Genomic DNA, 19078 nt, shown 5'->3' with positions numbered 1-19078 from the left:
ATAATACAAATATCAAACAAGTTAAACTCCAGATTGAGATTGATAAGTCAGTCAGTATATGGTCTTTCTACATACACCTTACCCAATACACACTTCCTAGTTAACGGAATGTTAGCTCTGCCAAATGATATACTTAATAGAAATGGGAATAATGTCAAAACACATCTATTAAACCACAACTAATTGGTTTTTTTATTCTTTGGTCTGTTTCAATCATATCTTTCAGTATTTATTTTTTATCTTAAATACATATTTCTCAGTTTTATAAAGACTAACAAAATAATGTTCCAATTATATACCAAGCAGTTTCATTTTCTTCAAAAAAAAATATAAAGTTTTTCAAACTTTCTAACGATATGCCAGAATTTTGATTATACATGTAACCATTTTTCTGGTTAACACCATTAACATTGTGTTTTTTCCAAATTTCAGTAAAAGACAATTTCAGTCAAGTGAGCTGGTTGCTATATTTTCTACAATATGTTAATAACAGTACTCGTTAGCATTAATACAAAATCCTGCTACGTCAATTTAAGAAACATCATATGCAGCATTTTCATTACATATGATGTTCATACCAGTTCATACCTTAAACAAGGTATTATTGGAATTTGGAATTATTTGGACTTTAGAAAATAACAAAAAATTAATTTGTAAAACTAACCCTTACTAAGGCTTAGGGGTAAGGTTAGTTGGATAATAAAAGGCATTGAAAACTTACTAACCCCCTTAGATCGTCTGAATATAGCTGAAATATTGCTGCTCGGACGTTAAACCCCAACAAACAAACAAACAAACTAACCCCCTTAGTAATATTCTTTTTTTATAATTATTTGTTTATATCATAGTAAGGATTTTACATATCCCGGTATATTACCACCTGACAAGGGTATTCAGGGAAAAGTTTGTTTGTTTGCTGGGGTTTAACGTCCAAGCAGCAATATTTCAGCTATATTCAGACGATCAGGGAAAATTAGAGGAAGAACAATATAAACAAAAAGAACAAAGATTACAATGTACACTGACCTAATAATTTTATAATCTGTATAAATTTATCCAAAGTAAGTATAATAAAAAAATACAAAAAGAAAAACAAAAAAACCCTGATATATGACACATACACACAATTCACAGATCATTTTTGGAAATCCCAATAGTTTGATAGTGTTGTTTGCCATTTACATTTTTATATGATCCATGAAAGAACAATAAAATATTACATGTTCAATTGGAATATGGTAAAAAATTACTGAAACATGACATTGAGAGGGGCCCAAGATCTCTCATGATTCATAAGTTTACCATTTTTAATTGCTATCTGATATTTTGAAGAATTTATATTGCTCAATTATGCACTGAACTCTAAAAATGTTCGGTAAAGCTTCATTTAATTTACATTTATAAATATACTTTTTTGCAATGAAAAACAATAAAGTTAGCAAAAGTGATTCCTTGGTATAACCAACCCCCTTAGTTATGGCCACATGAATAACTCCCCCCTTAGTTATGGCCACATGAATAACTCCCTTAGTAGGGTAAGTTCTATAAATAATTTTATTTTCTTCAATCCAAAATAATTCCAAAGTAAAAAAAAATACCTTGTTTTCTACTTACTGCTCCTTTCATCACAATTCAAATATTTTTGTGTAACAAAACTGTCCCATTCATTTATAATTCAAATCAACCTGATTAGAACTTCAACAAAACATTTTAAGAACAACTTTCAAAATACATAATTCAACCTCAAAATAAAATTTAATCTTAAGGTCCCAAGTTTACGAAAAATAACAACAGTATCTAAACAAGTAAAATAAGATATGTAAGATTCTCACACAAGTTAAAATAAGGTGTCCTGACCTTTGACCTTACCCATTAAAACTTACTTTACAAGATCAAAATTACAGATAGTATTTTAACACTTACCATTAGTACATAGACCTCCTATTCATGATTAAAACAAGGGAAATTAAGTGGACTATTTTAAATGGGTCTCTATTCACGGTCAGTGACATGAGTTCTAATGTTCCATTCTTATTGTTAGAATTATAGTCCATTTAAATCATCATTACTAGATCACCATTACAAAACTGAACATTAGGTCAGTGTTAGTGTTGACTGGGTCATCCATCTATAGAGTGTTACAATAGATGGACACAATCTTGAAAAAAATGACACTCAATCAAACAAAATCTGAAAGATACATTTATTAACAGTTTATTTGGGTTAAATGGAATGTTGTAGTACTTTGAAAGTAGTATTGTTTTAGTGGGCTATCAATTTTCATGTTTTTTGTGGGTTTTGTAAACCATGAAATTCAGTTCCCAACGAAAAAGAAAATTTACCAATTGTTTGTATAAAAGAGTTGTCAAACCCACAAATTCAAGAATCTACACATTGACAATTTTTTACTAAATCACAAAAAATTGTACCCTGGGAATAAAAGTACCTTCACAGTATGACTTTTTAACTTTGTACACATTAATAGCATGTAATTTTTATATATAAAGCAAAAAGGTAGATCTTTTTAGATGAAAAGACTAAAATAAATTTCTAAGTCCTTCTGGAGGACAATGGGGCAGACATTTTACCCTGCTCAAACAAAATCTTCAGGACACACTTATACATTATGGGTAAAATTACATGTAATTTGACTATTCAATGTTACAAGTACATGTATACTATATAGAATAAACATGTTTTTAAATAAAAAAAAACTTTGTAATTTTCAAGTTCTTCCAGAGGACAGATCAAGAGGCAGAATATTTTCTTTTAAATCTTTTAGATACACTATCTCATTTCAGGTCAAATTACATGTAATTTGACTTTTACCGGTACTTGGTATATTTAACAAGAATAAAGAACAAAATATAGATTTTTTTAGATTTAAATAAGAAAAAAATCTGACTTAAAATAAATTTTCAAGCTTTACTCTGGAGGACAATGGGACAGACATTTTAGCTCAACAAATATTTTAAATGACACACTTTTGGGGTAAAATTAAATGCTATAATTGAACATTCCTAGATACAAGCAGGCTTTAATTTTTAAGCCAAAAATACAGATATTATAAAATTAAAAAAAAAATGCATTTCTAATTTTCATGTTCTTCTAGAGAACAGAGAGGTACATTAAAATATATTTCATAAAAGAAAATTTTAAAAAATTTACAGTAATATTAAACTTTTAAGATTTTCAATTGTTAACATTCCTTGAATAACAGAGTCGGACAGGTAGGAAATTATATGGACCACCTTGTTTTCAAATGAAGAATGTGACGTCACAATGTCAGATGTCGTGCACAAGTATGTTATCTGTTTTCTTCAATTGGTTACCAAAAAATTTCAATGGACCACAGCTACGCTTGGTCCATATAATTTATTAGTATGACCAACTGGTCCATATACTACTAAATGACCCTTAGTATCATGAACTATTTGCTAAATTCAAAGTTTACCTTAAGTAAAAAATATATCAAATTTACTCACATAAAATGAAAAAATAGAAAATAAAATGTAATTCTAATGTCATGCCCAGTCAGTGATATTCAACATGAAATTAATCAATTATCCAATTAAAAACATATAGATGTATATTATTTTGTTCATTGCTAATTTATGTTAATATTAAAAATTTGTTTGGCCTGGAGGTGACTTCTCTTGGGATTTGTACATTTTCTTGTGTTTGGCCTGGAGGTGACTTCTCTTGGGATTTGTACTTTTTTGTTTGGCCTGGAGGTGACTTCTCTTGGGATTTGTACTTTTTTGTGTTTGGCCAGGAAGTGACGTCTCTTGGGATTTGTACTTTTTTGTGTTTGGCCTGGAGGTGACTTCTCTTGGGATTTGTACTTTTTTGTGTTTGGCCAGGAAGTGACTTCTCTTGGGATTTGTACATTTTCTTGTGTTTGGCCTGGAGGTGACTTCTCTTTGGATTTGTACTTTTTTTGTGTTTGGCCAGGAAGTGACGTCTCTTGGGATTTGTACTTTTTTGTGTTTGGCCTGGAGGTGACTTCTCTTGGGATTTGTACTTTTTTGTGTTTGGCCAGGAAGTGACTTCTCTTGGGATTTGTACATTTTCTTGTGTTTGGCCTGGAGGTGACTTCTCTTTGGATTTGTACTTTTTTTGTGTTTGGCCAGGAAGTGACTTCTCTTGGGATTTGTACATTTTCTTGTGTTTGGCCTGGAGGTAACTTCTCTTTGGATTTGTACTTTTTTTGTGTTTGGCCAGGAAGTGACTTCTCTTGGGATTTGTACATTTTCTTGTGTTTGGCCTGGAGGTGACTTCTCTTGGGATTTGTACATTTTCTAAATGTATGAATTTATCATAGCATTACATATGTAAACGGATACTATAAATGTATTAATTTTTCACAGTGTACTAATTTTCACTATTTTCATGGTGGACTGAAAAGTTTTAAAAATAGTACATGCATTTTTTTTATGCTATGTAAGGCTAATCATTTTTTTAAACTGCAAAAACTAATACCTGCTAATATGGCCACTTGACAGAAACCGCAAATATTAAAAACTACAAAAATTAATACATTTACAGAATTTACATTTCAATCCAACTTTGGTTTGGTTGATAGAATAACAGCTGAAAAACTGGTACCCAACGAAAAATAATTTCTTTCCCAGTACATGTACATATTACTATATACTCAAATAAGAAATTATCATATTCTAAAACATGCATAACCATACATGTAACATGATCAAATGCTTTGACAAAATTTCTATAGAAATCTTGGTAAAATGTATATTCTAGGTACTCCCACACTAATACTTAAGGTTTTGAAGCAGCATAATTAAAATGCAAATCCTGTAAATATTTCTAAACCATGACGGAAAATCACACAAGTGTTTGGATAACAGAACATGAATTCTTAATATACTGAAAGTTATTTAGTCTAAAGAATACATAATCCCAGAAAATGTAAACATTCGCAAAGGTCATAAATCAGACCCATCATAGAAAATGCCAAATTGTGTACCTTTAAAAAGGAATATTTTTTTTAGATTGAGCTTACTTAAGGAGACAATAACAACAGAAGGAAAACTATTACATGAATCATATTTTCTTCTTAATTGTATTTAATATAAAGCTAAATCAAAATGTATTATAAAAGAAGATAACTACCACAAAGTAAACGAACAGTACACAGAAAATTAATTTAATTCTGATTAACAGTCTAAAAATGTCTTCTAATTCCATATCAAAATGTTTAGAAACAAGACAAAATATGATGTTATACAGTACTTCAATTTGCAATATTGAAATTGGTTTCCAATGAAAACGAAATTTTCCATCCATTTGAATGATGACGTGATCATATCCACAAAATCAGGAATCTACCATCCTTACACCATGACCATGTTTATCTACCAATAAAAGTGCTTTCACAGAACTGTAAAATAAATGGGTGTGTCTAGTTTTAGCTATATATGAAGTGAACTGACGCTGCAAACTTCTTTTGGGGTCTTTTTTCAGTACATATTCAACAAATAAACAAAACAAGATAAAAGTACGCTGCCTATTTGAAATCCAATGTGATGTAACAAAAATGTTCAACATGTAACACCATGTTTTATTGAAATCAAGTGGTTTTTTTTTCCATTATGTAATGACAAAGCAAAAGACAGACAGACAGACAGCTGTATACAAAAAAAAAAAAACATGTACAGTACTAAGATGGACTTTATTACAGTACACTTTCTCAATTTGTTTTTGTGTTGTTTTTTTTTTCATTTCAAATGCATGTATGTTCCAAATAGCATATTGACAGTTTAATATTTGAAACTATATACATGTATGTAGTACATGTACTTATATGTCTCAATATGGTCTTAAATCTAATGTCTACCACAATCTTATCAGTCGACTCAAAGTAAAATAAATTTAAAGATAGAAATTTAAATTGTAAATATTATTATAGACTGTGTTCACAACTCAAACGTTCTCCAAAAGATATTGTGAACATAAATTTCTACATGTGTTAAACAGCCTTTTATCAAACATTATGTTTACTTTGTACATGTATTACCTTCACTGTATAAGAATGGTAAAGTTGTGTCTGGAAAAAAGTTGGGGTTTATTATTATCTCCCTTTATAATGATACTAACGTCTTATTGACTATGTAATGACAAAAAAAGGCACATACTTAATGCCTGATTACATCGAAAAGTTTTTCCATCAAAATATCTTTGTCAAAGTTTTCTTTGGTTAAGATTTTTTACCATGAAAACCAGTATAAAAAACCATAACAAATTTGAGTGGAGCTAGCTTTAACAAACTACGATGGAATAGAACTCCATCCTATTTTTAATTTACTTTGACAGAGTTTGATTGAATTTCACCAATCAAAATTAGTTTTCATAATGATCATAAAAAAAGCAAATGTTTGATCACTTACCTGTCAGAATTACAAATTTCAATGATTAAAACTCTGATCAAAAGTTTTCATAAAAAATTGGTGAAAAAATCTGATGACAAACTATGTTTGTGTAATTGGGCTTTACAACATGTATGAATCCTCCTGTTTTCCTCTCAAAACTTATTAAGGCTTATCATACCTTGAAACTATGACTGACCTCAAAGGTCAAGACTTGGGCATGTCCATAGAATCACACTTCTATTTTCTTTCCCAGAAATCTGTGTTCCTGAATATTACTATTTAATGTTATTGGATGACAGAGTATTAGAGAATTGACCATTTTCTCATGCACCACTTTCATTGGACCATTCTAAATAAATCTTGGTCTGAAATACTAATGATGGGACTTATTGGATTGAATTTAAAAATTACTGATCAGCTCTGTGTAAATTAAAACATGTGCACAATTAAGGTCTTTCTTAATCCTATGGGTGTCAATGACCTTCACCCTTCATGCTAGAACATGCCACAATCTTCTATTTACATGTAGTTTACTTGGTAAACAATAATTCAGGGAATCAGGCAACATCCCTGAATGATTGGATTTTAAAACCCAACAGATCTGTTTTCAAGTGATTTGTGTATACACAATTTTGATACATTAATGAACTTGCTTCCCTCACATGAAAGGACAAACAAATGGACCTATTCTGTACAGATGTCTCCCTTAGTCAAGATATTAATTCAGTTAAGTTCAATACAAATTTTTTACACATTTTTTTTTCTGTGTACAACATACATATACCAATTTGTATCATTTCTTATAGTAACAGTGAATAAAATAAGCAAAACTAAGATTATATTGAGGTCTTTACCAGATTTTAAGTATACATGTACATGTATGTACTGTAATATATAATATGTATAATGAAAACAAAACCACAATCGTCACTCCAATTGTTTTGTAATTTGTCACAAACAGAACCCAGGCTACCAGGAGGTAGTGGGAGTTGTCAACCAGAACCCAGGCTACCAGGAGGTAGTAGGAGTTGTCAACCAGAACTCAGGCTACCAGGAGGTAGTGGGAGTTGTCAACCAGAACCCAGGCTACCAGGAGAGGTAGTGAGAGTTGTCAACCAAAACCCAGGCTACCAGGAGGTAGTGGGAGTTGTCAACCAGAACCCAGGCTACCATGGGGTAGTGGGAGTTGTCAAACAGAATCCAGGCTACCATGAGGTAGTGGGAGTTGTCAACCAGAACCCAGAATACCAGGAGGTAGTGGGAGTTGTCAACCAAAACCCAGGCTACCAGGTGGTAGTGGGAGTTGTCAACCAGAACCCAAGCTACCAGGAGGTAGTGGAAGTTGTCAACCAGTACCCAGGCTACCTGGAGGTAGTGGGAGTTGTCAACCAGAACCCAAGCTACCAGGAGGTAGTGGAAGTTGTCAACCAGTACCCAGGCTACCAGGAGGTAGTGGGAGTTGTCAACCAGAACCCAGGCTACCAGGAGGTAGTGGGAGTTGTTTTGGTACAAGGCAATCATGGATAGTGTTTTTTTTGTACAAGGCAATTATGGATATTGTTCACAACTAAATATTGGCAAAAAAATACAGCAGTGTGATGATTTAAATACATAAAAATCTAAAAATATGGCTTTATTAATGTGAACACACAAAACAGTGACAATCTACACACTGTAGCAAACACAATACAAAAAGATACACATAAAAAATGATATAAGGAGTAATGGAGAGAAATATTTTAAGGACATGCATGTATAAGTCAGTTGCTTAAATGTGTGATAGCCTGATTTATACCAGTCTGCCTGTAGGCAAGGATTAATGTATCTATCTTATATCCATACTGCATTTATTACAAGCTTGGTGATGTTGTCTGTATGTTCATCACATTATTTGATAACTCACCATCAAAAAGTTATTGTTTAGTTGTAAAACAAGTCATCAACTTCAATGACAATGTCAGCATTTTAAAATATACATTATAAAACAAAAAAATGTTCAGTCAAAAAAAAATAATTAAAATTGTTTCAGCTAAAAAAGTTTGAGAAATGGCTATTTTAATGCAGATTTTTGGTATGGAAATTCTATATCAACAAGATAAACACACTATTCCAGACAATATTTTTTACCCTATCATTATATCAGAGAGACATTTTCTGGAGTAAACAATAATTCCACAATTATTCTAAACACATTGTATTAATAAGTATATACAACATGAAAAACAGCTGATTCAATACAAATATAAAATACTTCAAGGTCGAAAACTACATTTGATTTATAGAATTCATAACGGGGCAAATCCATTACAGTTATTTTCAACTTTAATGGCCCATAACGAAAGAAGTAAAGTAATTTTGGATAAATCTTTTTCTTACCAGGAGAAAGTTTATCCATGTCTGCCTTCATCGTAACACCTAAGATTTTTACCTGTATACAGGTAACTAACTAATCAATCATATATCAATCATTTATCAGGTATTGAGTGATGAAATCCTATTATAGATAGGACCGAGGAATCAAGGAAATTCCGATACTATCTCAGGTCTGGAATCTGATTCTAAATAGTTGTAAGAGCCACAATTGGTCAAATACCTAAGTACCATGTTGGATGGTCATTAATAAAAAATCTGAAGGGCTACAGAACCCAATTAGCAAAGCATTAGGCAACCCAATACATGCATGAACGCAGTAACAGACCAACACTCCCAAACTAGTACAATCTATGAAATTATCAAATTATATCAGGCCTGGAATCTGATTCTAAAATGTTATGTTTTCACTAGACTACTCCCCGATAGAAATCAGAATAGGTCAAATATCTCTTCACAATTTTGGATTGGAGATGATGATTGACAGTCAATCCAAAGGGCTACAGTGTCCTACTACCGTAATATAGAAAATTATAAAATTACATGTAACATCAGGCAGGGACTCTGCAATTCTTAAATTTTATGCCTTTTCTAGACTACTCCAAGTTGAAATCAGAATAGGTCAAATACCTCTTCACCATGAAGGAGCAGCAATGGTATTTTAATTACTAATTAAGATAAATGACAAGTTGAACAACAGACCCCTGAAGAGCTATGTAGAGAACTCAACTTGTAAAATCTGAGATAATCCAATACATGTACTCCCACAGTTTCTGGGTATCAGACTGCATGTTTTTTTCTAGATAACTCCCACATAAAAATCAGAATGTATCAAATATCTCTTTGCCATTAGGGGGCAGAATTGATAATTGACAGTGTCCTACAAGTGAAATCTAGGTAATGCTGAAATTATTTCAGGTCTGGAATCTGGAATTTTAAGACTTAATGACTTCTCTAGGCTACTCTCAAATAGACCCCAGAAAGGGACCCATATAAATACATCTCTTGAATGACAATTTATTGTTATATATACATTTAATTCCAACATTTTTTTATTTTAGTTTAAATAAAGCCTTCCATCCATGATCCTAACAATGTCAGAGGTCCTGTGTCCACATATGTCTGTGGTAGACACAGGATGTGTGGATGTCATTCCACAAAATTTCAAACATTCATATATTCTGGTGAAAGCAGTAAAACTTAAGTTTGTCTTCTTTTTTTAAGAATCAGTTATCGAAAAAATATAGATGATTTGGGGTTGTATGTGAAACAACAAATTACAAAATTCGATGAAACTATTTCACTTGGTATTTCTCATTATCTGAACTACACGTATCTTGAATGTGTCATTTCATAAAGCACATTTATCTTCCAATAATCAGCAATTCCTAGAACAGGTTTTTCTTAGAAACTTACAAAAATTAAATTGTTTAGAATGAACAGTGTATAGTGTATGATAAGAAGATAACAGATAATTATAGTTAATCTTTAAATCAAACGAATAAATGAAAATCCATTTCTTACCAGAGTGTTTGAACTTACAATTTACAAAGCTCACAGAAATGCCCAGTTAACATTCAGTCTACAAAGCTCACAGCAATGTCCAGTTAACATTCAAAAATACTGTATACTAAACAAGATAAGGTCAGGTAATATTGGCTGTGCTACACAAGTATTGGTAATTAGACAGAATGACCAGTAAAGATTGGAAACTTGTGGAATTATTGTCATCTACATGTGACTCATTAAATATTCATCTTGAAATTATTGACCAGAACAGAATAAAAGGGTTATAATAGGAGTGGCCTTGGGAGTTGGCACCCCAGTCATGCTGTCAAGCAAGAGAAATGATCATGAACTGATGATAACATGTGTCAAGTATTGCAGAATAACTAGAATATGCCAAGGATCCTGAACATCAAATTGCAGATAACTAGAATATGTTAAGGATCCTGAACATCAAATTTGTAACTTTTAACTGTTTCCCAGAAAATGCAAATTACAGGTAACATTTCCCCCTATATAAGCATAGTCACACTATATCATGATAAAATATTTTTCTCATTATCTGGCCAGTTGTATATTCGATATCTACATTTTGTTGACTAATGCCATTCAGATATCATAATATTTATCATTACTTCTATAATATGTTGAAATATATAGGACAAAATTTGGTCTTAACATTTAAAAAAAAAATGGTTTATTAAAATAAAAGATACTTAACTCTAAATCCTTAGAAATATGGTAATTATTTTGACAGAAATATAGGATTTGTTGGTAAAGCTGTAATTTTGCAGGAATTGTTGAATAATTAACAAAATCCTTGCTCACTAGACAGTGTGGCAGGACTCTGATTGGGTAATTAATCTTTAGGATAATTCCATACTTTCAGTATTTGGTAGTATTACCATGTTAAGAGTAAAACTGATAGATTTTCGTCCCTGCCAATCTATGGGAAATACTTCAGCTGATCTATTTTTTTCAAATTTACTATTTCTGAATTTTTTAACTTTTGCTCAAAAATACTTTGCTTTGTTGCTGGTCTAAATACGGAGAAAATAGGACCAAAAAAATATATGGTTTAGTATCAATATGTATGGAAGAAGATCTCACTAAGTATGTTTTATGCATCTTATGGTTTAATATGCCAATTCCATCACAAAACAAAACAAACAAAAAAGAAAATTCTCCCACTCCACTCCTACTTTTTTGTGGACCACTTGATGAAAATCTAGCTATTAAATTTAGTTGGCCTTATCTGACAGATCTATATTATTCAGAAGGGGCCCAGGATTTAAAAAAAATTTATGACATGTTTAAAGTTTTTACCAAAAACAAGTTCTTGTTAACATTTGCTTACAAAGTAATGTAGACCTCAATCTTCTGATTATTTCATATTTTGGCAGACTAATGCACAGCTTCTACATGTAGTTTGACCTTTTAACCTATATTACAGAGTTCAAATGCCCTGGCTGACCTTTCATAACCTTTGATAAATAAGTTCCTGAATTATATCTATAATAAGATTTTCTATTGCATTATAAGTACATATCCTTGTCAAATCATCAATAATCCAATGCATTCTCTCTTTATTGGATTTAAAGTACATTATACCATAAAATTATATTACATTTTGAGGTGTATTATTTGATTTCATGATCTTAAATTTACATTTACAAACAGCTAATCTAAAACTCAATTTTACCAGCTGGCTGATGTAATTTTGTTTGAAATTTTATTATGCATAAATTGATAAAATATATATCTTCTTAATACATGTACATGAACATAATTCATTTTTGCACTTATAAGACAAAATTTAATTGCATGTATCATTCAAGTTTTTATTTACTCTTATGAGCAGGCCTGGACATATCTGCACAAAACATTATTTTTATAAAGGGAATTTAATGTGAATGGCAAAGACAGAAATATTCAAATGGAAATGAAATACAAAAATTCCCAGATCTCAGCATAATAAGGACGAGGCATCAGCAACGTCATTTATATGTTGATGCTCTGAAACTAAATTCAAAACTGTTCAGTCAGAATTGACATATTTTGGAAATGCCATATGCAATTAGGAAATGATTGTTTGATCTTTTAATGCAGAAGCACAACATGTGTAATAGGAATTCATTCATATTCCTGTAACAACATTCACAGAAGCACAACATGTGTAATAAGAATTACTTCATATTCCTGTAACAACATTCACAGAAGCACAACATGTGTAATAGGAATTCATTCATATTCCTGTAACAACATTCACTGGTGCATTATCAATAAAGTCAACTGTGATATCAGTAAAAATAGCTCCATCCCTCAAAGGCCTAAAATAATATTCAAGTCAATAACTCAAACCCATTTATAGATGAAATTAAGAATGTGAATATAGACTTTCCTTACGTTTCAAGAAACAATATACATGAAAAAATGTATCTTAATTTGAAAAGTTTTCTTCAATGGCTGTTTCAATTTAACAGGATTTAAAACATTAGCTGCCTGCCTGTCAAAGTGTCAGCCGTACATCACCAAATTAAAAAAAAACCTAAACAATTTTTCTTCTGGAAAAATTGGTTGAAAACTTAAGACACATAAAACAAAGATAAACTGAAACCAGTATAAACGATGGTTAGTATAAGAATACCGAGAACAGGCTCAAAGAATGGTTATACCTCAAATATAAACACTGAAGTTGAGTTGTCTCCCCTTGAAAACATCCATTATAAAGTATCTTCTATCCATCTAAACATAATGTGTAAACTCTATGTAAAGTTTCATTAAAATCCATTCAGCTGATAAGAAGGAATTTTGTGGCCATGCAGACAGAAAAACAAACAAACAAAGAGGTAATTTTATATACATGTACATTGTCAAATATAACAGGAGTGGATATGGTGAATATGTCAGAGACAAAAACCTTTACACCAGAGACAACAACCTCTACACCAGAGACAACAACCTCTACACCATGATGAAAAATGTCGACTAAGTTTGTTTGCATAGAAATAAAGACAAATATGGCATTCATGTGGGAGGTATAAAAAATGGCTGATTTCAAATAAGACAAGAGCAATATTTTAAAGGATTTCATATTTTCAGACAGTGATTTATACAAAGGAGACATCTGGGTTTTAACAATATATAAATGTACAACATCAAAAATTTATATACACAGCTACAATTGTATCTATACAAGATAAGGTCAAGTTGGGTCAAGTCTCCCTGCACTCAAAACCTTAATCAATGTAAAGCATGACAGAATGAATGGTAATATCTCACACAGAACAAGGAAGGTATTTGTTTACTTACCTTTATATACAGTTCATTTTATATCTAAAGAAATCTGCCAAAAATACCATTATCACAGCTTTATCTCATACACCACTTAATCCATTTATGGTCCACACCCGAAATGTCAAAAAACTGAAAATATATAAATATATATATAAACCCCATCTAACTATCAATTGTAAATATCAGATTTCAGGAACTATATTTACAATACAGGTTTTGACTCAAGCCTATATTTAAAGTGCTTTGTTAAATATTTCTGCATTTAAAGGTATTTATATTGATATGGAACAACAGTTTATATAATGTTATATGTATTTAATAACTCAAAATGATTTGAAATCGAGCTCAGACTAATATAATTTGTAGATAATGATTGAAAGCTTCAATTTCTGACCGTTTTTTTCCAACCAAACACTACTTCTGGTCACATACATTTACATGTACATTAAGGTAACTGAGTTACCACAGTACAATAAGCCTGGTTTGTTGTGAATCCCATTAAAAGGGAGATAACTCTAGATTCACCCTAAAAAATCTTTAGGTCTCACTAACCACTTCCAGGTCAAATTGCCACCCCCTATGTAGTACCAAAAACACACTGAACCTAGACATATGCATTGTAAGTGCATTATTTGTGTGTATTATGATTAAAAGTAGTCAAAATAAAGCTGAGAATGTGTACTTTAAAATCATATATGTAATTAACTACAAAAGTGTATGAATATTGTTTACATGTGTGAGTAATTTGCCTCCATGCTGTCAGTTAGCAGAACAGGTAAAAATGTGGATTTTCAGTATTATTTATTCAAGTAAATTTTGTGAAGAATTTTTACTATCATCGTACCATTAGCATAATGATTTTGAAAGCCTTATTTTCCAAGCTTCGCAACGGTATGCAGCTTTAAGATGTCATTTGTCCTGGGAATTCACAGTGAGACTTTGAAAATTACTTTTTTAACATGTAAAGTAATGGAAACGTTAGAAGTGGTTAGTGAGACCTTATTTAAAGAGGGTTGCTTAATCTTCCCTAAAGCCTCCATGAACATAGTTCTTTACATGTATCAATGTATATGTTAACAATTACATGTATCAATGTATATGTTAACAATTACATGTACAAGTACATTTAACAGAACATTCCACTTTCAAATCTTGGGGTAGTTACCAATCTACTTAAAGTAAAGCCCGATCTTGCATTGATTCTGGTTCTCTGTTATGTTGTATAAAGAAAACTAGGAGCAATGTTAGAACAGCTTTAGATGGGGATCATTATATATACATCTGTTTAAGGAATGGAAACTTAATTTTGTAGTACGGTACATAAAAAATTAGGATCGGTAGCGGAAACCCGGGTAATTACATGTATTATTAGGCCTAAATGCAACTCTTACTGTGGCAACTTCTGGAAACTTTCTAGAACACTCAGAAGTAAAATTGCCTTCAGCAATATTTATTTATTAACAAGAGGCTGCCAGGAGCCTATATTGTTCAACTGGTAAAATTTTTGCCTTTCAAGGTCAATAACTCTAACAATGAGTTGTCCAACAATTTGACTCAATGAAGACTTTGGTAGGACTTATCATAAGGATCATTGCATCAATTCAAAGTTTTTTTCTTATCTATTGTAGTTTTCAAAATATTGGCTGAAAACTGATAAAAACATAATTGTTAGCCTTTCAAAGGCAGTAACTCTTACAAGGAGTCCTCTGACAACTTTGATCCCTGGACACTTATGTAGGCCTTACAATAAGATTAAATCCACAATTGAAAGAATTTGGTTAAACCTTATGGTTTTGGAGATATTCTGTATCTGAAAATCTTCTGTCTGACCCATTTGTTCTTTTTTTAGCAACAGCTGCTATGTTTTTCTACAGATCAAAATTCCCACATCAGATCTATGAAGAACACCCTGGGGAATATTCAACCAAGTGTGGTTCCAATTGGTCCAGCAATGTCAGAGGAGAAGATTTTTGAAAGAAAAACCATTAAAAAGAACCCAAAAAAAATTAAAAAGGACAGTAACTCCAATATGACATAACAAATTAAAACAAAAATTTACCTACAGATACAAATGTAGATCTCATCATGCTGAACACTTTTTCCCTGTCAGAATTTGACTTAACCTAACAGTTTTGGAGATGTACGTGAAAAACTTCTGTCTGACCCCTTTGTTCTATTTTTAATTACAGTGGCCATGTTTTTTGACAGATGAAAAATCCCTACATCAGTTATATGCAGAATATCAGGAGGAATACTGTAGTTTGGTTCTTAATGGTTCAGTGGTTTCAGTAGAGAAGAGTTCTGAAAAAAAATGTTATCAATAATAGACAATGCAGACAATGACGACAGATGATGACGACAGATGCCAAGTGAGCTAAAAATAAAATGCAAAAACATCAGTACATACATTTATGTATATCTGATTAAAAATAAAGGCAATTTCTGTATGAAGTAAAAGCCCAGAGGCATTTAGAATTTTTAATCCTTAAAGCTAATTTATAATTTTTCAAATCCTGATGTAAGAACACTTTGTAAGTTATAACCATATATACATGTACAAGTTGTTTAAGAAATGTTTCTAAACTTTCAGCAAGTTATAAGAAATAACCAGGTTTGCAGCAGTTTACATTTATAAACCGTGAAGCAGTGTATAAAAAGTGTTACATGGCCCAACCAGGTTAACTAGTATTAAATAACTTGTTCAAACATTAGAAACATTTCTTAAAATTTTTAATGAATGCCAGTTCAAATATTAACAATTGATTGGTTATTGATACAAATCAAATTATATTATTGACAGAATGATTGTTACATATATTTTTCAGCCAATCAAAAAATAATTTCATTCATGTGGTGCACAGTAAATAATCTGTCATTTCTTATGAGATATTTATATATAATTGACAAATTTTGTTTATGTAATCACAAAGTGTTTTTATTAATAACTTGTGAAATTTAATAATATGCAAAAGTTTGTCAAACCAAATATTTTTTTATTTTTAATCATTGTGATTAACTATTAGGAATTTTTTGATATATACAAAATGTACAATGTCAGCCACTGTTTGGTTTCATCTTACTTCATTAAAATAAAAAATTTGAACATGTAAACTGTTTCTGCCATTCTTCATTTTCAATAATCCAATAGTCCATTTTCATTTTCCCAAATTTGACTTCGTTTTTTCAAGATTTTAAAGAAAGGGAAGTAACTTGCTTCATTTTTTTAATCAGACTGAATGGATAACTGTCAAATTGGAGCAATGTACAGCAGTAGACTTCAAATTGGAGCAATGGACAGCAGTAGACTTCAAATTGGAGCAATGGACAGCAGTCGACTTCAAATTGGAGCAATGGACAGCAGTCGACTTCAAATTGGAGCAATGGACAGCAGAAGACTTCAAATTCAAATAGCCCCATCCGGTCCAGGTGTCAAAAGAATAGGCCTGCAGCAACACTAAGCTTGTCATAAGAGGCAACTAAGAAGTCCTCAGAACCCTGGCTGGGGACTACAGCACTCTGCCTACAGAGCAACCGGGATGACCCCAGATGGTGGAATGGGGTACACCTGGCATGTTACATGCTGGGGTCGTCAAGCCATAGTACGGTAAACCTGACCGCAAACCATAGTGGTGCACATTAAAGAACCCTTCTGTGATATTCTATCAGAGTATGAACCACAGGGCTCCACTAAATTGCCTGACCCTACCTACCTCTCCCAGTTTCCAGTGGCAATCAAAATTTGTTGACCCCATTTTTCAATCATTTCATGTTCATTTTATCATCCATTTCATATTCCTTGCCTGAATATAGCTGAAATATTGCTACTTAGGCATTAAACCCCAACAATCAATCAATCAATCAAATTCAAATATACAACACATTAGAGACACGGTACATACATGTACTTGGATTTTTTAAAGTAACTTATTTCAAATCATTTAGGTTAATACTTATTGAAGTGAAAATAGTCAAGTTTCCATGAAAAATGTTAAATACTTTTTCCCCTTTCTCCAATGAGACCGCCAACCAGGTCTGAGTGTTCATTCCAGAAAATTGCAAAAGGGGGAGTGGCCCCCTTGACAGTAAAACAGGGTCATTTCAGAAAAAAAGGGGGCCAATATAGTAGTAAGATAGGGTTCATTTTTAGATAACAGGATAGATTCTACCAACAAATAGATTGTTCATATACACTTTATAGTTTCGTTATTACATGTATTAGGTGAGGTACATGTATACCCTTCACACGAATAAAAAAATATCAGTACTTGTTTATTTACTATAGCATTCAGCTGATTCAAATTGCCATTCATGTTGATGTTGCAGCTTCACTTAGAATCTTTCTGTTCTTATCGGGACCATTAAAATCCCATACAGGCCCACAAACATTCAAAAGGACTATTGTAATTGTAACATACATTTGTAGTAACTTCTTGGAGACTTTGACTTGTAAGAAAGACGTGTTCAGTGACTCCGAATGCATAATTACATAAAAAATAACAGGAGGCATGCTGCTAAACAATCTAAATAAAATTAGACCTATCAACTTTTTAATTCCGTCATCGCATGTAGGCTGAAATGAATGGAACAATTGATGTGCTAAGGGTTAGATTCCCGCAGTTACCACCGAGTAATTTTAAGGATTTTTTTTTCGCACAACTTCTTCGAATTCGATCCTCCATCTCATGGTATCGACCTATCTGTCCCACTAAGAACCATTATACAAAACAAGTTAGTGGCATAAAAATAATATTTTAGTTTTTACCTAGGCCTACCTGAAACAGTGCCAGAAATTTTAAAACCGGAAGTTGGTTTCACCTGAAAAAGTATAAGTAAAATGAGAAACGAAATAGTATATACCTAAACGAAACGAAAGGAATATTAGAAGAAAGTACCTTTAAAGTGCGAAAAAAAACGAAACTAACTGAAACTTTTTTATAAAAATTACGAAATAGAAAGTCTATAATGGATTGATATGAAAAAGCTAGAAGCAATAATTTTGTGTTCTGTTTGTTCAAACTATCGTTTTTTTTTCTATACATGATAGTCACCCGTTTCATGTTCATCGTCTGAATATAGCTGAAATATTGCTGCTCGGACGTTAAACCCCAACAATCAATCAATCAATCTATACATGATAGTTATACGAGACACCCGCCCTCTGGAACTCTCGCAGAAATAATCACCGACAGGTGGTTAAAGAGTCATGTACATTTGCAATCACCGGCTTAGAATGGGTGAAAAAAATTGTTATATATGACAATTAGGAAATTGATAATCAGCAGTTTACTGATAAAACTGTATACACCCATGAAGTGATGATAAACATTTTCCAGTGACATTCTATTGTTCTCTTGTTTAAAAGTACCTACCGCCGTATCAGAGATTTCTTGTTATATACTATGTAGATTGATAATGCAATTCAGTGTAGAATAAAATGCTAATCTAAATAGATGCCTTCTATAATCAATCCTGGTATGATATAAATTGTAAGGAATACATAACAAAATTCATTT

General features: G+C 31.8%; 1 protein-coding gene across 10 annotated transcripts in view; it reads right to left on the bottom strand.

Annotated features, from left to right (window-relative positions):
- The window catches only part of LOC148599178 (myosin-IIIb-like), a 33117-nt gene extending 14736 nt beyond the window's left edge, over nucleotides 1-18381 (bottom strand). For 2 of the 10 annotated variants that reach the window (XM_088558388.1, XM_088558395.1), the window contains exons 1-2: nucleotides 15629-15765; nucleotides 13581-13694 (exon numbers count right to left, since the gene is read on the bottom strand). Coding sequence is in view for 1 of the 10 variants with exons in the window: in XM_088558387.1 (XP_088414513.1) it covers nucleotides 8769-8799 (31 nt within the window). In the remaining 9 variants the exon portion in view is untranslated. Of the gene's footprint in view, nucleotides 1-8768; nucleotides 8825-13580; nucleotides 13797-13997; nucleotides 14059-15624; nucleotides 15766-15788; nucleotides 15867-18327 lie in introns of those variants that run through there. The other 8 variants (XM_088558392.1, XM_088558391.1, XM_088558396.1 and 5 more) reach the window with 8 other exon arrangements.
- Between the last annotated feature and the right edge of the window lie 697 nt (nucleotides 18382-19078).

The sequence above is a fragment of the Perna viridis genome, chromosome 13, assembly GCF_037379345.1.
Source record: "Perna viridis isolate PV_CMFRI_1.1 ecotype Kerala chromosome 13, ASM3737934v1, whole genome shotgun sequence".
Taxonomy (NCBI): Eukaryota; Metazoa; Mollusca; class Bivalvia; order Mytilida; family Mytilidae; genus Perna; species Perna viridis.
This window is presented reverse-complemented; position numbering and strand designations above follow the sequence as displayed.